Below are 21,169 nucleotides of genomic sequence, written 5' to 3' on the forward strand. Positions count from 1 at the left end.
AAGATTGGTTTCGCTGGATTATTGAGTGTCAACACTGATTAGCAATCGCTGGCAAGAAACTGTATAGGAATTCCATGGGTAATTTTGAGGCTGTGCGCATAGATTTCGCTGAGGTCAGACGAGCTGCTACTGGTAGTTACGCGCTAAGGTCTCTATTTATGTCCGGGATTGTAAGCGGCAATATTCCTTCCACGTACTCCGCCTCATGCGCGGTCACTAACCCCACGATTTTCACAACCTTTCTCATGGTAATTATTAAGCATAACTCTTCATTAACCCTTCCCGTCGGCATCTAGTTGTGCCGTGTTTAAGGGCATCTCTGCAAGACTCTACAGCGCTTCTCTTTGGCCCCCAGTGAAATCTCACCAATACTGCTATAACAGCTCAATGACGATGGCTGCATATAAATTGGTCTTACGCGCTAAGTGATAAATACAAGAACAGCCCTGCTCCAGCTTAGATTGCTTACTCAAGTTACCCACAAGTCGCCAAAACTCACCATGCATGCTTCATACTTCTCATACAACCTTAGCAGACCATACCCTTATGTATGGTTTACTCCTGTTGTTCTTGTTGGTGGATTGATCGCGACAGCACTTATCGCATTTCTGAGCGTCGCGACACAAGGTTACGAGACTATTTCCATGGCTACCTCCAATCCCAACACGACCAGCGAAAATCGTAATCCTTTCTCGGACTGGCCTTCCTTCCTGACCGCAAACACAAAGTCGCTCTGCTCCACCACGACGATCCCCATCGGCACTGAGTTCTACACCAACAATACCGCCCTCAAGTATACAGTTACCAAGATTTGGCGCGGCGACAATCCAAAAGAGCCAGATGCACTGCTGGGATCATTGCCCTATCTCAACAACCCCTTCCAATCATGTGCAGTAAACGGTATCACGATTGAGTTTGAGGGCATCGATCGCAGTGCCTCTCAGATTGCGCTTCAGCAATGGGGCGCCAAGCTACGAGCTTCGCTATCCTGTGAGGTAGACACGCCTGGCGGCAGAACGACCGTGAACATGACAACAACCTACGACGTCAACGGCATCGATAACGATGTGGGCACAGCGTTCCCAGGTCGGAACGACACAGATAAGGCAAGCTTATGGTGGGGAGAGTCACTTCTTGCTTGGTACTCAATAGCCTTGACCAACGACATGCACGTTGCTAACGAGAAGTTCTTCCGGGGAGAGAATGACAAAGATGTTCCTCCAATTTACAAGGGTCATATTTCCTTCACGAAAAGAAAGACAGTCGTGCCATCAACGCAGGATATCAAGGCGCTGGATTTCTTCCAAGTCAGCTGCTTCTTCGTCCCTTTCAGCAATAATGGCGTATCTCCCAACGTTTATTACTGCAGCCATGAGAAAATGAAAAACTCACATTTGATCGAGAAGCTATCCAAAGCGGACGACAGCGACCAGTTGATGCCTCTCCCTGGTATTTGGATCTCGGCAGATAGCCTGGCTAAAGCCTTCTATTTCACCATTCTCGCCGATCTTGGACAGACAGACTCGGGACTGAATATTCTGGACAACGTTGAGCTTCTGACCCATTACACCAAAGACTATGAAGCTATCCAGAATCGCACGCCTATTTGGGGCGACAATCTCAGAGTCAACACCACGGAAGGGTTAGCTCATCGCGCATTCACATCCAAAGACGCCCCTGTAGAGGAGTTAGGAATCAAGCCTTCTGTCATCTCAACTACATTTCTTTGTCAGATCCCTCGTCTGAAAAGCAAGCCAACGCTCATTGTCTCTGTCATCATCAATACAATAGTCATCCTATCAGCTCTTTGGAGATCATACCAATTCCTTATCGATGCAATTCTGTCAAAGAACGATCCGGAAATGATGAATTGTGCTGCATGCATTGCAACGACGGCAAAGGAGGAAGAATATGAAGTCGGGTATTCTTCTGGACAATCATCGCAGAGCGTAGGAATACCGAGTAGGGTCAAAGCACGCTATTCTTCTATACAACAAGATGAGGATCTCTAAGACCATACTAGGGATTTCAGTATGAAGATTAACGCTAGGACTACACTCTTCTATTATCATAAGTGGTAGGTCATATGGGACGAGGCGGGTCCCTAATGTGAATGAGAAGGTTGTGAATTGCCTAGTGGGTAGTGTAATAGTCCATGAGATATATGTAGTCAAGGTGCTCAATGGCCCGGGTATGCCATGTTGAAGCAAGCATAAGCAGCAACAGCCAGTGCAACGATCCCCAAATAGAAATCGCCGGTGTCCGAGATACCGCTCGCAGATGACTGACCCTTTTCTACATCACGCGGAATGAGATTAAAGGTCTTAGAAATGGAAGACCACGCTGTGACTGCCGGCGCCACAACCGTATCCGCCATACCGAAGCAGTACTCAAACGGCAGTCCAGTACTCCATGACAACAAATACGTCAGACCAAGAGAATACACCTCCATGAGCCGGTGACGTCTCCCAGATCCAAAGCATGGGAGCGTGAGCAGAATAAACCTGTAAACTGCGTGCGTAAAAATCCAGCTCTTGGAAGCAGCGGTGAAGACGAAGAGGTCATCGTGTAGCATGATAGTTTTCCACTGCACACTATACCCTTGCAGGACAATCCAGGCAGACAGAGAAATACAAGCGGCCTTGCAGCAAATGCCACGGAAGGACCCTCCAGAAGGCGTCGCGACCATCATGAGAATATTGCCATAGACTGCAAAGTTGACGTAAATGGTGAAAGCGTGAAGCCATTGCGCTTTCGTCGGCCTGCTAGCGACGATAAACAGAAGGACGGAGCCGAGGCCTAAGGGCAGTTCGGCCATAGTCTTGGCCATTTCACCTTTGGTGGAGGTTCGATCAAAGAGGACGATGATGGCGCTGGTGGTGTAGACGATGGTGAGGAGAAGGCCCGGTTTGGAGATGAGGCAGCGGTAAGCGAGAAAGAGGATCCCACTGAGGGATGCGTTGAATGGAATGTCGAGATACGGCTCTAATGCCGCGTATACTGATAAGAGACTCATGGTGATGCGCCACTATATTGTTGCCTTTGAACGGTTGAGAAGAGAGTGGCTTGAAATAGTCGTGAAAAATGGATGTCGCTTCCCGGCTGTTCCGTGGGGTGCGTGCTACGTGCTCGTTGCTAACCCACAAATACAGGGGTCTGAGGTCTGTGATTGGTCAGCCAAATATCAGCACACAAACTCTAGGGTAAGGTGTTTCCAATCATGTTTATGGTTTACATATGAACGAACAGTGATTTGAGATGCGAAAGTCTCTATTAGACTCTCGTTTCAGACTACAAATAAAAGCTGGCAGACCTCCAGCTGCAGTTGGAAAAGGAATTTCTGTACAGCGATACCAATGAAGCGCGATACACTTTACCAGGAACAAGAATATAAGCATTGAAAATTGCAACGTCGACGATTAACTGTACGGGTCAACTCTTAGGAGTTCAGATGCAGGGAAAAAGTATACACTTCAGATTCTATCTTGCGCCACGAAGATCTACTTAGACTCCATAGTGTATATACGGCACCCAGAGCGGAGTTTTACGTGTCTCGTCGTCACACGAGATGATATCCCGCTCACTTCTGCTCCTAACTCTCGTCCTTTCTTCAGCCAGCCATTTATCCCTGAGTATACAAGTAGCTCGATGGAGTGCTTGGCTGACGGATCCATCATGAAATCCACTCTCCCCCAGAACCTTGTATGTCATCTGCGCCATGTCAACGCACAAAGCATCGTCCACCTCCCACAACGTTCCAATGACATGTCGGAAGCCGGTCAGCTGGAATGCGCTTGTGAGATGAAGACTCTCGTCGGCTAGCTTCTCATCCAAGCTTTCACCCGTCTTGCAGGCGGAGAGGTAGGCGAGGAAGGGTGCGCCGGAGCGGAGATTGGTCTCAAGCAGACTCTCTACTGTCAGCGGTTGATCTTGCCAGTCTTCAAGGTAGATTAAACTGTTCAAGGGGTCTGATTTCGTGCTGCCGTGACCTGCAAAGTGAAACACACGGCATTTCTGGAGGGCCGCCAAAGTCTCAGCCTTCCGTGGCTGCGGATGTTTAACTGGTAGTCCCACCAAATCGAACATTGACTTCACAGCCCGAACTTCGGCATCTGCATATTTCAAACGGCTTTGCCCTTTGGTCTCATTCATCGCCAAAAGTACGACATCGCTATCAGAATCGACATCTATAGTCTTATTGCGTTCCTGGCGGGTGTCGATGATAGCTTTGATGGATGAACTGTAGGACGACATCACCTTATCGAGTGTCGTCCTGCCGCTAGATTCAAGGTGATAACCAGCTGCGTGGAAAGGAAATTTGCTCAGCGCCCCTGTAGGAATCCACCATATGCGTGGCAAGGGATCTTCTGGTGAGGGCCGATTGAGACCAAGAGCTTTGAGAACCGGTTCGACCACAACGTCCCAGAGCCACTCTAATGTTTCAAGAGATTGGAGACTCTGCGCTCGTCTAGAAATTTCGTCCTCGGACAGGGCTGTGAGGGATAAAGCTCGGGTACTACTTAACTCAACAAGAAGGGCATCGCATCTGTGAGAGCTCACATTAACCATGACAATAGGGCCTTGCTCAGCCGCCAAACGCATCTCGGTGTCGGTAGCCGGTAGCAGGAAGCGTTCATGACCGGGGATGGTCCGAATCTCGCTCAAGAGAGTGGCCATCTCACTATTCGCCCAGTGCCTTCGGTCAACTCCGAAAGAACCAGAGGCGGCATCGGCAGTCATCATGACATTCGTCTGCGTTGGGGAGTCGAGTATACGACGAAGATCGTGAAACGACTGAACTAGATCAGGACGTTTGTCCTGAATGGAGGATAGATCGGTGCGAAGGTCACGAAGTGCGCCAGCTAGCAGACCGCGTCCTGACTCGAGAAGTTGAATGGCAGCTGAGGCTCCTTGACCTGTGTGCAAGGCCACTGCAGCAGCATCAGAGGCAAGACCAGCAGTTTGAGAAAGAATAACCTTCTTGTCAACCGAGGCTAATGAGTTCGGTGCTGACAACGGAATCAAGTCAATAGTAGTTTTTGCGATCTGATACGCTCTTTGACCGTACTGAAGGATTTCTGGAGTCGAGAGGAGGTAGCGACCTGCAAAGATTCTATAGGTAGGAAGAGACACTGTTGACACCAAGGCCTCTTCATAACAGCGCTGAGACTCTATCTTGTCCTCTTTCAAATCTTTGCGTATGAATCGAGAGTTCAGCTGGTGTCCTAGGTTATTCAATAACCCTGCTCTGCCGGGATAGTCAACGGAGGTGGCCTCTACCGCTTCTCTGGCAGCCGTTGTGGCCTTCTCCAAGTCTTCTATCTTATGCGTGCTCATATACCAATGGTCTAGAGAACGGCTGAGGTTAAACAACCATGCCGCTCGCTCAGAGTGACCCATGTCGGCCATCTTGACAGCTTCCCCACCCAAGTCAATGGATTCTTTTAGATCTTTCATGTCCCCTGTCTTCAAGAAACGGCTTGTAAGTTGGACAGCAAGATTGCTGAGCAGGTTGGGTCGCTCAGAATGGCCATCGAGGCATGCTTTTATGGCTTTTCTTGCAGTATCAATGGCCTTATCAAGGTCAGTTAATCCCGTCGCCAAGTCGGACGATCGACTAAAACGATAGTAAAGATGAGCACTGAAGTTGTTCAGCCGTAAGGACCGATTGGCATTACCGTCAGATGTCGCGTTCACAGAATCTCTCGAAGCATTGATAGCTTCATGAAGATCTGCTATCGCTCCAAACTGCTGGTATCGAGTGCAAACGATCACTGCGAGGGTATTCAAATGTGCTGCGCTATCGGGGTGGCTGTCGGAAGTTATATCGACAACTTTCCTAGCAAGGTTTATGGCTTCCTCCAAGATTCCGGTGGCGCCTGTACGGGAGAATTGTGTACCGAGCTGCAAAGCAAGATTATGCAGTAATATTGGCCGTTCCGGACGGTCTTCAGGTGTGAGTTCAACGGCCTCTCTGGCGACTTGAATAGACTCATCTAAGTCCGTCATGTCTCCAATGGTTGCAAACCGCCTTCCCAATTGAAGACTGAGGTTTTTCAGGAACTTGGCTCTGTTGGGGTGGCTAACAGGGGTCGTCTTTATTGCTCGCTTGGCGACTATGACAGACTCTTCCAAATCGGCTACGCTTCCCCGAGCTGAATACCTATCACCGAGTCGAACACTGAGAGAGTTCAAAAGGACCGCCAAGTCTGGACTACCATCGGAAGTGATTAGGATGGCCATTCGGATTACCTGGACCGCCGCTTCTAAATCCGTCGCGTCTCCAAGAGCAGCGTATCGGTCGCCAAGCAGAACGCAAAGGTTGTTCAATCTTGTGGCATGTTCAGGATGGCCATATGATGTTGTCTTGATCGCTTCCCGACTAACTTCGATGGCTTCTTCCAAGTCTTCAAAGGTCCCAACATGAGAAAATCGATTCCCTAAATGCACACTGAGAGTGTCCAAATATTGTAGATGGTCGGGGTGAATACAAGAGGCCATTTCGCTAGCTTCTTTCGCAGCTGCAATAGCCTCATCCAGATCTGGTAATATACCTTGTTGTAAGAATCGATCGCCCAGATATATACCGAGGGCATTGAGCATTGAAGCTATATCAAACTCTCCATCAGAAACATGGGTTGAGACCTCTTGAAGTGCTTGTTTCGCAAATTTGATAGCTTCGTCTATATCATTTTTCTCTCCTAGAATAGAGTATCGGGTTGCTAATAGCGAAGCAAGAGTCTCCAATATTTCTGCCATGATGGGATTTGAACTTGTGGTTATCTCCAGAGCCTTCTTTGTGCTAGTGATAGCAACATCTAGGTCTGGGATCTCCCGGGTGTTTGAGAATCTTTTCCCTAGAAGGTTTGCTAACTGGTATGAGTATTCGACGAGGTTGGGATCATCGCTGAGTGTCAAATAGATGGCTTCCCGGATACTCTGAATTGCAAAACCCAAGTCTGTTTTGTCTGCTGTAACTGAGAATCGCCTGTCGAGTCTGAGAGCAAGGTTTTGCAAGAGGGTTGATCGATCGGGGTCTGAGTTTGGAAGCATATCCACAACTTCCTGAGCAAGATCGATGGCTTCATCCAGGTCAGGCCTCGACTCCGTAAGCAAAAATCGATGATAGAGAAAGGCTCCAAGGTTACTCAGCCACTCCATTCGGTCCGGATGATTCTTGCTAGGAGAATCCATCGATTGCCTAGTGTTGGCAATAGCCTCGTCTAGATCTGCCAGTTCTTCTGTAACTGCAAACCGGTCGTTTAATAAAAGAGCAAGATTGTATAATCGCTCTGAATGCTTGGGATCATGGTCGGGAGTCTCATGAACAGCCTGTTTTGAAACAACGATCGCCTCCTCTAGGGTCTTCATTCCTTCTGTACGCGTATATCTCTCGCTCAAAAGGGTTCCAAGAAAGCTCAGCCATTCTGGCCTGTCAGGGTGCTGATGAGAAGGAGCTTGGATAGCTTGCTTGACCATGTCAATAGCGTTGTTTTGATCATCCGTCACCTCAGTGACGGAGTAACGATCATTCAGTAGAGTTGCAAGATAATATAGTTGTGAAGCACGGTCCGCATGGTCATCAGCAAGCGCCTTGAGACGTGCTTGGGCTTCCGCGATTCTGCTAGAAAGTTCCTGCATTTTAGATTACCAAACTCCTAGGGGTACTTAAAAATGAGATAGTCTTTTTCGCTGTTGAATCCAGAAAATGGGTGATTGCTGCAATATTTGATCTTTCAAGAACCGCGCGGTGAATGAAGGAAATCAGGCTGGGCACAGTGGCCTGTTTCCCTTCACGTGGGCTGAGGAGAGTAAGCATGCCAAGCCACGTTTGCTATTATTAGATAACATGAATTTGGCATACATTATTTTTAGCTGAATCTCTCGTTATATATTAAATCAGGCTTTGGTGGATTAATATAGTAGTAGCGTAAATAGAACATAATAGTAAGAAATTAATAAATTTAAAGAAATTAAAAGAGATAATATTTTTTAACTTCTTTATTTTTAAAGTTTATGAAACATTAATTCTTTTTAAATATAAATTCTAAGCTCTTTAGAAATATCAAGACCTCCCTATTACACTATTATAGAAGTTATATTATACCTTTTTCAGCTGCAGGCTCCAGCGCTATGATTTAGGTTATGTCTTCGTGACTTAACGACTATGTGTTTTAATTCGATTGGAACCACCGTGTGCTGATGGCTTCACTTGATCAACCTTCCGAACTGCTCCTTCAGGAACATCCCTTCGCACTAATGAACACCGAGGTTCAGATATGATGCAGCTTGAAGATCTTGATGTTTGCTCCTACCAACGTTGGCACATGGGTAGTTAGACTTTTGAGCGCCTCGGGTTACACTCTACCTGTTTTAGACTAGCAAGGATGCTCATCTCTCTCCCCCACGCAATGTTAAGGGACTTAAAATGTAATAGTAGCGGGCTGATGGGCGAGCTAGGCGAGGCAGCCATTTGGTATCAGTGGGGTGAGTGGGAAACTTGGAGAACACAGCTGAAATAATTACCAATAGTACAGGATGCGCCGGCCCGGATAAACATTCCGGGCGCCCTTGTGAGCAAAACGCTGGAAAATGGGAATGCAACCAACTATAACTCAACAACTTCATTATCCACCAGTCTCTAGCAAAATCCATTATCTCTTCCATCACATTTCAAAATGGCTCGAGGTGTACGCAATAAGGCACAGCTGGGAACCTACTATCGGACTGCAACAGGTCCTCGGTCTGTCCCATTGACCGACCCTCAAGGTCATCGTCTTCGGTGGCCGATAGATATTGGGGGCGTCCACGTTTATTCAAGGGATGTTGAATCTGTCATATTTGTACCCAGCTCCCGATTCTGGATCGAAAACGAAGCCGACGACCCAGATGCTTTGTGGCGAGAAGACACAGAGGCTTTCGACTGCTTTAAAACGTCTTATGCTTATAACATGATTGGCCAAGAGCATCCAAGAATCGTACCGTAGGTCATCAAGAGCAACCATCCCCACGGCTCCTGGTAACTGAATATACCAGTATTATCGGTCAAGATGCCTGGACAGGTCTTCCTATACTAAAGAAACCGTCTTATGGCTCTCTTTGGACCTTTATACAGAACCATGACTCTCAGGTTTACACGGCTGAAGCAGATACTGCACCTCCCACATCCCGGATCAAGCCAGAGTTCCGACCTTTGGCCTACCAGTGGAGCTTACAACTACTATCAGGTCTCTCATTAATCCACTCTCGCGGTATCGCTTACGGAGAGCTCATCGAGACAAACTGCTGGATCAGTGCAGGCTCTCTATCGATGGCGGTAGCAGGCTTCCTCGGTTCTGACTTTATCGACCCAAGCAATGGTTGGAACTTCCCCGGCTCTTTCTTCAGCGGTATCGAGTTTTCGCAAGAATACCTTCCTCTTTCGCGGGCGGTGCGAGTGCCAACATCCAAAACCGATATGTTCATGTTTGGTAGATTAGTGTACCAGATCATGACCTCTGAACTGCCAGGGGACGGAATAGGAAGGGATTGGGGCGAGACTGAACGCTTGATGGCCGAGGAGGACTGGATGCCTGATCTTGAAGATGAGTTCATGGGAAAGATTGTTCATAAGTGCTGGAGGCTTGAGTACGAGGATGTTGAAGAATTACAGAGCGAGGTGCAAGCGTTCGTTGAAGCACACGGGTGGTCTATTAGAGGGGACGAACTTGAGGGTTTCGACGCCCACAATATTCAACGCGAATTCGAGGCCAACTTTGTTCCGGAAGATGACGAATAGACCTCGATTCGCTATTACTGGTGGGAGCTATCTATAAGATACAGATTCTCTATGTAGCAGTCTCATTCTGGCGTAATACGGTCCCTTTGCCCCTTATACGCTTCCCTGATTTAAAGTCTACCAGATAACCTTGACGAAACCCTAGGTCAGCTTCCTTCATGCAAAGGTGAGGCGGTGGAGGGTAGTGTTCAAGTTACCTCAACCAAAATCGCTTGAGCCCGTCTAGAAGACTTAGCATCCACGCATACAGGAGCCGTTGCAGCAGCGAATGCCTTGAATACAAGCCGAGCATCCCGCCTGGCGAATAGCAAGTTCAAACTCGTCGCGAGAAACAAGCTTGCCGGGGATCTCAACTTCATGTTCGGGGAGAGTAGCAGCCATAGCGGTAGAGACCGAGGCAAATGTGAAGAAGATGATGGAAAGCTTCATTGTTGGAATAGTTCAAGGAGAGGAGAGGAGATAGAGGATAATGAGGAGACTGAACGTCTGTTAAGCGGGGGTTTCACCGGCCTTTTATAGATCAGATAGGTGGGATGCTGAGTCATTTTAAGCTATTAAGTGTAGCAGGAACTTCTTCCTGTAGATAATCAGATTAGATGATCAGATAACTCGTCTATCTTCGCGTGCCATACCAACCCATGCTCCAAAGAAGCGAGTTCCGTATCACGACCTATCATCTGCGAGAAATATATCAATCAGTGGAACATTACGTCACGTAAGCTTCCTTTAATGGGCCCTTGTCATAAATCTCACTGCCAAGTAAGCTACGGAAGCTGACCATTGCCCTCATGCGCGTCTTCCTCCGGGCCATCGCCGTCGTGACCCGGAGAAAAGCCCCAAGCTGGCTGGCAGCGTGATGAGTCCCACGTGTCAACGGTCGTTTGTAGAAGTGATACTAGTCAACTTGTGTTGATAAGCCCAGACATTTGCCGGGGGGTTTTGACCTATGTGCCCACCGAAGGACAGAGGCGCAAGAAGGCCAAAACTTGCCAACTTCACAATTACTTGGAGCTATTCCGAGCTTCTTTGGCACGCATGAGTCGGAAGTCTTCTGCAACGTATCGGGCCCTCGGATTCAGCCAATGTCGTGGCCAACCGACAAGTACAGGTACCTAAAGTATCCGAAATCTAGTACTCATTCGCGACAGGCCTAGGATCCTTCACCTGCCTTCCTGGGGCTAGCAACGATGGGTGCATGAGAAACATTTTTCAATTGGCTCAAGGTTTGGCACGGGATACTGTTGCATGCAAAATCACGTACGCTTCAACGGTGTTCAACGCCACGGTTATAAAGAATAAAGTTCACTGCCTGTTTACAGTTGGCTTGGTGATCTCAGGTCTACCGATCATATAAAAGCAAACGCGGGGCATTCATGCGCTGTGTACATATGTACATTATAGTCTCTTTTCCAGTGTCGATGTTCGTCCTCGGAATGCGCAATACAAATATTGCAGCTTCACACATGCTGAGTTCCCCTATCAATAGATTCCACCCCATCAGCCAAGTCCTTGCAGCTCAACACAAACCCTCAGCCCCCTTCGCAGTTATACTCGGTGCACTTCTTGGTAAACTCGGGACTCGTAGTCGCGCAAGCATCACTGAGCATCAAGCAATCCCAGCCCTTGGTGTATGCGTCTCGAATGGTACCAGCGACACACTGATCCGTGTTCTCTCCAGCAAACAGTAAAGTTCTGATATCTCGCTTGCGAAGTGCGTCTTCAATGCCCGTTCCTCCCCAGAACCCTGAAAGTCGGTTCCTATTGATGTGAATGTCTTGCGGCTCTGCGGTTCTCTTCAGGCTTGGATGGAACTCGGTGTTCCATTCCTCTGAACACACCCGTAGCACCAGTATCTCGAAGACCTAAACTATTTATGCATATCAATCCCATTCTTCAAGACATTTCTAACCTCCAACTATACAAGTTTCACACATAGTTAGTTCCACAGGAGATGTCTTACTATACACGACCAATCATGTGTACAGAGGTTGTTGATACCTGGGAGTGCACAGTATGCCGCAAGGACTTCAAGTCAAGGAAAGACTTCAAGATGTGCAGAGTTGGGAGAAAACATACCAAATTCGGTGCTTGCGGGAAGTATAACATCCAGCATGAATACTGGAAGGACAAGTGCGGTGCTTAAGCAAAGAAGAAGTAAGGCAGCCCGGAAAGAGTTTGCTTAAGGACGGAGTTAGAATTATAACGTGATAAATATTGATCTTTGTTGTTACGGTTGGCAAAGGATACACTGTGATTGAAGGTTGAGTTGGGATAACATGAGGTAGACCGCGGGTCATCACCTATCATTTGCCTGGGTGCTTGCGTAAAGTGCATAAATATTTCTTTTATACAGCCTCCCCTTAATGATATCAAAGTAAGTACGTCAAGGTCATGTACTCAGCTGATCAGAGAGCAAGCCACGGGGTATGACACCTGCTCATACTGACGGTATGGAACATTTGCACATGGATATTCACGCATGCACAATACGATTTCAAGGTATATAAGTTCTCGCCCTCAGCGTAGTATACCCCAGACTTTCCAAGAATACTCCCAACCCAATAAAGATAAATCGAGAAAACACACAGCAGACATCTACCATGTGCACCGAAGTCGTCAACAACTTTGAATGCCACAAATGCGGCAAGGATCACAGAACGGAGAGAGATTACAAAATGTGCAGTAAGGGTCGCAGTAAGAACAAATGGGGCGCCTGTGGGAAGTCATCGGTGGAGCGACACAATATTCCGGAGACTTGCCCGGCTTGTGTCAAGAAGGCGAAGAAGAGAGGCTAGCCAGAGCACCATGCGTGTTGTTGAAGGTGCATATTGAGCTTGTCGAAGGAGAGATTTTCCCCAGGCTAGACAATGGTTGTTAATTGACAAATAAAACTTTTCTATATATGCGATGTGATTAGTTTGTACATGAATTATCTATATCGCAAGCACGCAGCTGCAACCGAGACGTCTGATCCGCAGTCTTTTTTCGTGTATGTTCCATGCCGCATGGAAAATTGTCTTTCCCTTCGGTAGTCTGTAAGATCTTCCCCATCAATAGACATTGTGGCAGAGCTTCCTCATACTATTGCTGTCTTCTCTCCTCGTCAAGAAGTGGTCTTGGTTCAGCAGGAGCTTTCTTTTGAAGGCTGACCCAGATAGCTGAACCAATGATGAGAGCACTGCCGATGAAGCTCGTGATTGGAGGAGTAGTTCCCCAGACGATTCGCTCGATGATCAGCGCGAAGACCATTTGGACGTACTGTCACTAAGTTAGTACTGGTCGCGAATGTGTTGGCAAGCAGGAACTTACGATAAGATTGGTGGCTCGACCAGCCTTTTCCCGCTGAAGACCTTCTGTGAGGAGAAGCTGGAGCAGAAAGCCCGAGATACCAATCGAGAGAAGTAGACACCTAATCATATGAGCAGTGGGCTAAGGTTACGGACGAAATTACATACCATTCAGCGATAGTCTTCGGAATCTCAAACTGAAGATCAGGGTGAATCATGATGATGAGGAATGAACTCACGGTCGCAAGCACAGCGAAGTAGTTAACACTGACGAGTGAATGAGCCCGCTTACCGATCACGCGGATAGTCGCATACGCCGTGGCTGCTGCAAAGGAACCAAAGATCGCGCAAAGAATAGCAATGGTGCGTTCTTGTGGTGTAGCCTTTACCGGTGGCAAGATACCACCGTCAGCAGTGAAATCCGAGTCTACGGAACGGGATTCCAATTCCGATAATGTTCGCCAGCTTTCGGGGAAGAGGAAGGCTGGGCGGGCGACGAAGAGAACACCTGCGAAGGCGATAAAGCCTGCGGTTGCTTCTTTGATGGTGAATGGTTCCTAGATGCCGAGTTAGATGAAATTGTGTTAGAGCGTTGAGAAAAGACTTACGCGCAGCGCGACCCATGCAATGAAGGCAGTGAGGGTCGGGACAAGGAAAGTGATGACTGTTGCATCAGATATGTCAAGATACGACAGTGAGTCTAAACCAGCACATTAGTAAAATCCTCTCCTCAAACCAGTCATGAAAAAATCCTCACAGTAAAGCCCAAAAAGCCCAGCTGATCCCGCAAAGCCTCTCAACACCAACAAACCCCTAACCTCCTTCGGCCCAAAAGGAAAATTCGGTACTTTTTTAACCCACATATAAACAGAGCCAATCAACGCAGTAGCCAGCATTCGGACGAATATGATCTGCAAAGCGTGGAACTTTGTTTCAAACCCCGTTTCAAGAAGCCGCGTTGTCATAGACATCTGATTTTGTTAGTGTGACCGTTTCATCGGGTACGGGAGTGGCTTGCTTACGATTGAGGCGAATAATTGGGCGACTAGGACGTAGAATAGACCGATGTTTCGGGAGTAAAAGTTTTGTAACTTTTCTAAAACTGTTGACTCGGAGTCTGGGCTTGTTTCTGAGGATGTTTCTGAAGAGTCTTCCCTGTTGACAGCCGCTGGAGCCAACAGAGATGAAGCCTCTGAGTCTCCATGTTGATTGGCCTGTGTCTTGTTCTGAGATTGAGGCATTTTTAAAGGTGTGCTGTGAATGAAATAAGTCTACGGCCAGCGCAGTTAGTGGTCCCCAGGCAATCAACTCAGGTTAAAATTCACAGCCCGTGTGATAGAAGCATAATAAGCTTAACGAAGAGAACTGAAGGATTTTCTCCAGTTGGTCCCGTGAGCCGGTGGCGCTGAGCCAACTAAATACTTAGCTGAGATTGGACAGTTACGGACCCCACGAAAGGGGGTTTTCCACCAATCACGGCTATGATCGATAAGTGAAACCCGGGTCATTAATTCTTCCGTTGTCTTGGCTGTCCTTAATCTCTGTCGTGAGAAGTTCAATCTGCCACTTTGTTTATATTGGTATAATATTATCGAATGCTTAAATTTTTGGTTAACTTGTACTTAGCTTGGTTAGACAGGAGCTCTGTAATTATTAAATCGATAGGAAAAGGCTATTTAAGAAACATGAAACCCAAAGTGTATAATTACTAGACAAACAGTTGTCCCCTAATTGACAAGCACAAACATTGCAACACCAGCAAAACTCAACATTAGTGACAACGAGGCTCTCTCAATAGCGCCGCTATTATCATTCGAACCTCCACTCCCTGCAGTAGCTGTTACCGTAGTAGTACTCTCCTCTCCAGTTCCAGCCGGGACCTGAAGCTCATCCGTCGGCCGATCCTGCGCTGACGCTCCCTCCTCAGAACTTGTTGTTTCAGCCGGCGTAAATGACAAGACGCACTCGGCATCAAGAGCAAGAGTATCACCGACATCGTTGGTGACTTCCATTTCAGGGCAGGAGAACGTCGCATCTTCGCCTTGGACCGTGATGGTCTTTGTGCCAGTTTCAGTCTCGGTCTCGGTCTCCCATTCGGTTCTTGTAACAGTTGTATAGGGTGTGCATGAAGCCTGTCTTGCCAGGAGACCGTGTCCTCTGTTGACGTGGGCAGGTGCTGTTGCGGCATCACGGCGAAGACGAGCAGCGGCATTGTCAGTGGTGGTAGCTTCAGGAGGCTCGTAGTGCAGAGTACATCCCTCATCAAGCTCAAGTGTTGCACCTTCATCGTTGGTAGCTGTCATGGGCACACATGTAAACTCGGGAGCGTTGCCAGTGTCAGGCTCGATGTCAGTTGTAACGCGGACCGTCTTCATCTTAGTTGTGGTGACTGTGTTCGTCGACTTGATGGTCTTAGTGGCAGCAGGGCATAGCTTGCAGTAGCCATCGGAGGCACAGTAACCATTCGATCGACAGCACTCTTTGTCGCAGCATGTAGTCCCCTTCAAGCACGATCCATTCTCGCAGCACTTTTGAGTCGAGGGGTTGGCACAAGATCCAGTTGAACAACACTCACTGGACTTTGGACAGGCCCAGACAGTTCCAGGTCCGGTACAGCAAGTGGTCGTTCGTGGGTTATAACACTTGCTATTACCACAGCGCTTCTGGCCGGATGGACAACACCCTCCACCTGGCATGCAGTCATATCCCTTGGGGCAGTTCCTACCGATACCTCCGCAACAAACCGAGGTGTTCGGGTTATAGCATCCAGAAGAGCCACACTTGGTCTCACCGCTGCTGCAGCAACCTCCACTGACACAGGTCTGACCTTTGAGACAAGCGGTACCGCTACTGCAACAAATCTGTGATGATGGATCATAACATCGGCCTGCGCCGCATTGTTTGGCATTACCTCGACAGCACCCGCTGGAGACGCAGGTGCTACCTTCAGGACAGCATCCGAGGCCGCTTGAGCATGGATCTAAGATCTTATCAGCGACGGCGTACTACGGAATTTTGGGTGTTGACATACAGTATCCTGCGTCGACACACTGCCGTTGTCTGGGCTGTAAACCAAAGGCTTGTGGTTCTGGGATTCCTCCGATCCACTCAGTGAATTCAGAGATGGAGTCGGGGAGTACGATGTCTTTCAGTTTGGCATCGGCCAGTGACACCATGTCAGGTAACTTGTTCAGCTGGAAGGTGTCGTGGAAGAGCTGACTGCCACTCGCCGCACCTTTGCCTACCCAGAGGCCAAGGGGTGCAATCTGATAGAACCGCATGCTGGGCAGAATGCCGGATTCAAACTTGAAGAAAAGAATAAACGTCAGTCAAGCCTGAAAGCCCCTCCCGACAGCGAGGCTGGGCCGTGGCACTCAAGAGTCATTTATAACACGCCGCCAACGCATTACCCCTCTTCTGTATCGGGTTTTGTGGTGTCATGATCTTCTAGCTGGCGAGGATCTCCCCTGACCGTCAACCTTGCCAAGAGCAATCAGGCTGAGAAATGAAAAGAGTGCAGCCTTTATCTCGCTGTGCTATGCCGAAACTGAATAGAGGCTGGGACGGACAATTAACCTTAAGTGACTGGAATGTCCGGGCGTGCATTAGCCGTTGTGAATAGCGCTTTGTGGCGTCCATAGCCTGCAGCTTGGTGATGATCAGGCAGAATACTCATCATGCCACCAAGGCCTTGTCCCATTCTTTCAAGTTATTTACTGTTAAACCTTAAACTTATGTCTATTACGATGATCAAGGAGCAGAAGGCCAAGTTTTGCTCCGCATTCTCGAGTCATTTCGCTGATTGTTTGATGATCGCTGGTGCCGATCCTCAGCCGCACGATGCACGAGCCCCAACAGGTAAAGTCACTGAACAGGGGATCGTGTCAAGGCTGAAGCTTTGCGTTATAGTGCTTACGCCCGATTACAGTTGTTGGTCGGATTAACGGTCCGCAGGATCAGTAATTCGTCCAATTATTACAAACAGTACCGCGTGATGGAGTTGATGTGTGCACTAGACTAATAATGAGAGAAGGATTTTCCACCTCTAAGATAACGAAATACAGCAAATGTGCAGGAGAAAATGGAAGAGATATTTATCAGATTTCGGATATCGGTGATGCGAGGTGGGATAAGAACTTGGCACAGGACCCTGGTAATTGAAGACCGTTGGAAGTGATGTGTCACAAGCACCAGTGACATGTTTCTCGACGTGCAGGGTAATCATGTCGATCGAGAGACAGAGGCCTAGGAAATCGCGCAATGGATTCCGCATCTGGCCTCCAAGGCAAGTGAGCATATCTGAGCCAATGATAAATGTGCCTCTTTTCCTCTACTGTCTCTTATTTATTATGCCACGGCTGGGCACAATGATGATGACACGCGGCGTTGTCACATAGATAGCTAGTATGGTTTATGGTCTTACTGCACCTAGACATTTGCCTCGAAGAATGTCATCGCATAGAGCGCCGCCATGGCGTATGGCACCAATCGTGTATATAAGCATTTCTTCCGATGATGCCTTGTAGTCTAGGTACAATTAGCGGCTAGGCTGCCGGCAGTGGCAGCGGCATTAGTGGAGGCGTCAATCGAGCCAACGTCAAGCCATAAATCAGTCGGGACGGGAGGTATTAGCTCAAGGCGGATGGGGTATACAGGAGCATCAGACACACTTGTAGTATACGGGGCTGCGCCCAGGGGGACTATAACTGACCCTACAAACAGCGCTAAACGTTAAATCAGTTGGCAGTACTCCAATTCCGGTAAGAATACCACTTTCACCGGCAATTAAAGAATGTTAAAAAATGCGAAAGAATTATCTTCGGCCACTGTAAAGTCTTGGGAACAAGCAATATTATTTTGACTGATGTCTTATTCCTGGAACAAGTCTTCGTACAAGTGGACAGAACTTATCCCCCCCAAGAAGGCCGTCAACCTTGTAGACAGCATCAACCGCTCCCCGCTACTTAGGATGACCAGGGAGAGTTGAACATGTAGCATCGATTAAGAAAATAGTATTGATTCTAAAAAGCAAAATGTCACAATGGACCAAACAGTACCATCTTCTTGTGAACTGTGAACGCCACGAATGTGAAGACGCTGAAGGTCAATAAGGCAGATGACGATTGTGTACGAGAGCATTGTTCTTGGCGAGATAAGATAGCCAGGGCCCGATAAGGTAGAAATCAGTGAGAGTCGTGCACCATCGTTGCTGAGTTTAGGCGTAGCCCACAGACATACACTCTGGAGGTCTATGTGCTGCTTGTACTTTTAATGCTGCTATAAGCTTAAGTGCTGTTGAGCCTTTGCTTGTATTACCAAGAGGTTATTCGCCACTCTTCTATCTACATACCCTCTAACTTAAACCTGAAGACGGCAAGTTCAAGGTGGATTGAACTTTGCCCATCCAATAGTAGAAGCAGGATTTCTTACATGCTCGGCTCTTGGGTAGCTAGGACCATAATCTCGTGTTAGTGGGGCCGGGAATCGTATCAACTGTAGATCAGATAGCAGTGTGCCCGAAAGTGGTCGGTTCATCGGCAACGCCAGATTTCCGGCCAAAACAAATTCAGCTAAGATGAACGTGGGCAGGTCTATTTCAGCATGATTATGATGTTGAATACGAGGCTTGGCATAACCTATTGCTTCTTTGGGATTGCACTTAAACAATATGGGGATGGCTAAGGATTGGCGCGGATTCTTTTTTCTGCGCTAGAACCCTTATGATATCATTAATTCACGGCTGTTTGATCATAGAACTCTAATTATACGAGAGGTTGGGCAGAGTGGGCAGCTGAGTGACGGATCCTCGGGTCAAAGATAAACGAGAGGGAGGTATAAAATGCAATTTGAATACCTTCAGACCGGACCAACTCCATCATCCTCATCAGCACCAGCCTCTCTACTTCTCAGGCAAACATTCAACTCTTCCATCCCCCAAGACTCTATCCACTGCATCGGTCTTTCGCGCCCAGAGTTCAACATGAACAAGCTTATCATCGCCCTGGCCGTGGCTTCCGCAGTCTCTGCTGCCCCTCTATCCCGCCGCGATGAGTGCCAGGATGCCTATAAATCTTGCATTGCCGCGGGAACCCCAGAGGTTGCATGCTCATGCACTCTAACTGCCTGCGTGGGCGAAGATAATGCGCGCAACCGCGAGTATTGCGCTTCTGCTACAGCATCGCTTGCCCAGCCAACCAAAACCGAGATTCCCGGCGGATGCAATCCTGCCCATCCCGGCTCGTGCCCTTCATCGTACTTTACCAACAAGTATACTGCCCCAGCCGAGACCTTCACTTCCATTCCAGGCATTCCTGGTGGTTGTAACCCTGCTCACCCCGGATCTTGCCCATCAAGCTATTTTACCTACCCCGTGGGCTCCAAGACTGCGGTGCAACCCGCTCCCGTGCCCGCCCCTACCGGCGACTGCACTGAGGGTATCACCTACCCCAGCCCTGAGCCCGTTGATGGCAAGACTTGGACCATTAAGGATCTTACTCGCTACTGCGGCGAGGATAACGAAGGCTGTGATTATAACTTCGAGATCGCACCTGGTGCAGATGGAAAGACCGAGCGGTGTACTATCATCCGTATGCCCGGTAAAGATGCTGCCACCGAGAGCTGGTCTAACGAGCCCTGCACTGATGGCTCTGAATTTACTGTCTCTTGGGGCTATGTAACTGAACCTGCCCCTGCTTTTGCTGTCATCACAGTTGTCAAGGGTAAGGAACTTGCCTGGTTTGGTGTTCCTGACGTCAACGGCCAGAAGGTCACAACTACCCCATCCAATCCTTTTGGCTCTGGACAGTTCGGTGACCTTGGTCCCGAACAGGTTTACACTTACTAAATAGTTTTACATGCGAGGACGAGGAAGGATATGCGAAATACGGCTCATGACTCAATTAATGTAATCAACCCACTCATTTAGTAATGTTACGATCAATATGTAGATTTCATTCTTGCAACTAGAAACATCAATAGAGATATATTAAGATTCATAAGCTCTTATCTTTCACTAAAATAGCCCAGCTAGGTGATCTCCCCCATCACTTCTTCTTGTTTTCCGAGTACAAGAACCCGCTTAATGTTTGACATTAATTGTACGGCCATAGTACGACACACCGCTGGTTTTATCTTTGGTTGAAGGTCTCCAGTATCGTGGTTGGTGAGCTCAATGGTCTAAATAAGTCCTTTCTTGAACCAAATGTTGCGACCTCCTGGGGGACATGGAGTATTTGTATTGGTCAACAGCTGCTCTACAGCAGATTCTATTACTGTCTTTATAGAAAGACATCACTGTGAACGAAAAGGTACCAGGTCTGCTAGGCCTTGGAAACATGACTCTGATAGGTATAATAATAGTTGTGAAACTACGGCCCTACTATTGACGGTCAAGCGGTCGAAGAGAGCTTGAATAGAAGAGATATGGCGGTTTGAGGTTGCTCGACCATTCAGTGTAATTAGCAAGGTCCGTGAAGAAGTAGGATCTGACCTAGTTGGGCCTGGGCAGGCCGAAGGATTGCTGCAATAAATAGCTAAGTAACCTTGTAGAGGATTTCGTAGAAGTAATCTGATAAACAAAATTAAAAAAGCGGCGACCTTTAATATGATTCTCAAAAGAAGGCCTACATTTGAACTCTGGTTATTATGCTCACTGGAGGCTTGGTCTCTAGTGCTGATCTGGCTTTCACATGTCCAACATATTGCTTTCCTAACAATCAAAGCGTCGGAGCAGTTTCCCCGCAAATCCCTTCGACTCGACTAACCCTTCCAAATCTAGATGGAATATGCGCACGGAGCTATGTAGACCTGGGACTTTCGGCATTCGAAGACCGGCAGTTCTGCGGAAGGCGGAGAGAGTTTTGACTACCATGTCATGAGAAGACGGGATAATACGACGCTGTAAGCTCATTAGCCAACCATATTCTGCGTACTTGTGTTTAGGCTCAATCGGAAGGGCAAGCAGCCGCTCGGAGTTAGTATTACCTATATCTTTGTCAAGCATGTAAGTGGTCAAGAAACGAAAGTTACTGGCTAGTTGGTGCGTAGGTTTGTCCGCTTGATGTCGCATGGCATAGATTTTGGATATTCGCAATTGACCATAACA

The 21,169-nt window shown here is 47.9% G+C and overlaps 8 protein-coding genes across 9 annotated transcripts; 3 read left to right on the top strand and 5 right to left on the bottom strand.

Annotated features, from left to right (window-relative positions):
• Positions 1–500: 500 nt before the first annotated feature.
• Positions 501–2,012, top strand: FOIG_01690 (uncharacterized protein; the record flags this gene model as incomplete). Its single annotated transcript, XM_031198665.1, has 1 exon — positions 501–2,012. One exon carries the CDS (start codon positions 501–503, stop codon positions 2,010–2,012), a length of 1,512 nt encoding a protein of 503 aa, XP_031070702.1.
• FOIG_01691 (uncharacterized protein) lies at positions 1,967–3,096 on the bottom strand. Its single transcript, XM_031198666.1, has one exon. It carries the CDS (start codon positions 3,014–3,016, stop codon positions 2,180–2,182), a length of 837 nt encoding a protein of 278 aa, XP_031070703.1. The 5' UTR covers positions 3,017–3,096; the 3' UTR covers positions 1,967–2,179.
• A 279-nt stretch (positions 3,097–3,375) lies between these two features.
• Positions 3,376–7,738, bottom strand: FOIG_01692 (uncharacterized protein). 2 transcript variants are annotated; one of them, XM_031198668.1, is made up of 2 exons: positions 7,149–7,738; positions 3,376–7,099 (listed from the first exon to the last, which is right to left on the bottom strand). In XM_031198668.1, exon 2 carries the CDS (start codon positions 7,051–7,053, stop codon positions 3,505–3,507), a length of 3,549 nt encoding a protein of 1,182 aa, XP_031070705.1. In that variant the 5' UTR covers positions 7,054–7,099; positions 7,149–7,738; the 3' UTR covers positions 3,376–3,504. The 2 variants fall into 2 exon arrangements, with proteins under 2 accessions (XP_031070705.1, XP_031070704.1); XM_031198667.1 differs by having other exon boundaries at positions 3,376–7,738.
• Positions 7,739–8,678: 940 nt separating this feature from the next.
• Positions 8,679–9,870, top strand: FOIG_01693 (uncharacterized protein; the record flags this gene model as incomplete). The annotated part of the gene is made up of 2 exons (XM_031198669.1): positions 8,679–8,983; positions 9,037–9,870. The coding sequence occupies 2 exons, from the start codon at positions 8,679–8,681 to the stop codon at positions 9,776–9,778; spliced, it is 1,047 nt and encodes a 348-aa protein (XP_031070706.1). The 3' UTR covers positions 9,779–9,870.
• A 139-nt stretch (positions 9,871–10,009) lies between these two features.
• On the bottom strand, positions 10,010–10,207 carry FOIG_01694 (uncharacterized protein; the record flags this gene model as incomplete). The annotated part of the gene is made up of 1 exon (XM_031198670.1): positions 10,010–10,207. One exon carries the CDS (start codon positions 10,205–10,207, stop codon positions 10,010–10,012), a length of 198 nt encoding a protein of 65 aa, XP_031070707.1.
• Positions 10,208–12,616: 2,409 nt separating this feature from the next.
• FOIG_01695 (uncharacterized protein) lies at positions 12,617–14,433 on the bottom strand. The gene is made up of 6 exons (XM_031198671.1): positions 14,088–14,433; positions 13,823–14,036; positions 13,674–13,765; positions 13,234–13,622; positions 13,088–13,187; positions 12,617–13,036 (listed from the first exon to the last, which is right to left on the bottom strand). The coding sequence occupies exons 1-6, from the start codon at positions 14,304–14,306 to the stop codon at positions 12,860–12,862; spliced, it is 1,191 nt and encodes a 396-aa protein (XP_031070708.1). The 5' UTR covers positions 14,307–14,433; the 3' UTR covers positions 12,617–12,859.
• A 236-nt stretch (positions 14,434–14,669) lies between these two features.
• Positions 14,670–16,950, bottom strand: FOIG_01696 (uncharacterized protein). The gene is made up of 2 exons (XM_031198672.1): positions 16,097–16,950; positions 14,670–16,045 (listed from the first exon to the last, which is right to left on the bottom strand). The coding sequence occupies exons 1-2, from the start codon at positions 16,344–16,346 to the stop codon at positions 14,793–14,795; spliced, it is 1,503 nt and encodes a 500-aa protein (XP_031070709.1). The 5' UTR covers positions 16,347–16,950; the 3' UTR covers positions 14,670–14,792.
• A 2,095-nt stretch (positions 16,951–19,045) lies between these two features.
• Positions 19,046–20,064, top strand: FOIG_01697 (uncharacterized protein; the record flags this gene model as incomplete). Its single annotated transcript, XM_031198673.1, has 1 exon — positions 19,046–20,064. The coding sequence occupies one exon, from the start codon at positions 19,046–19,048 to the stop codon at positions 19,907–19,909; it is 864 nt and encodes a 287-aa protein (XP_031070710.1). The 3' UTR covers positions 19,910–20,064.
• Between the last annotated feature and the right edge of the window lie 1,105 nt (positions 20,065–21,169).

The sequence above is a fragment of the Fusarium odoratissimum genome (genome assembly GCF_000260195.1).
Source record: "Fusarium odoratissimum NRRL 54006 unplaced genomic scaffold supercont1.2, whole genome shotgun sequence".
In the NCBI taxonomy this organism is placed as follows: domain Eukaryota; kingdom Fungi; phylum Ascomycota; class Sordariomycetes; order Hypocreales; family Nectriaceae; genus Fusarium; species Fusarium odoratissimum.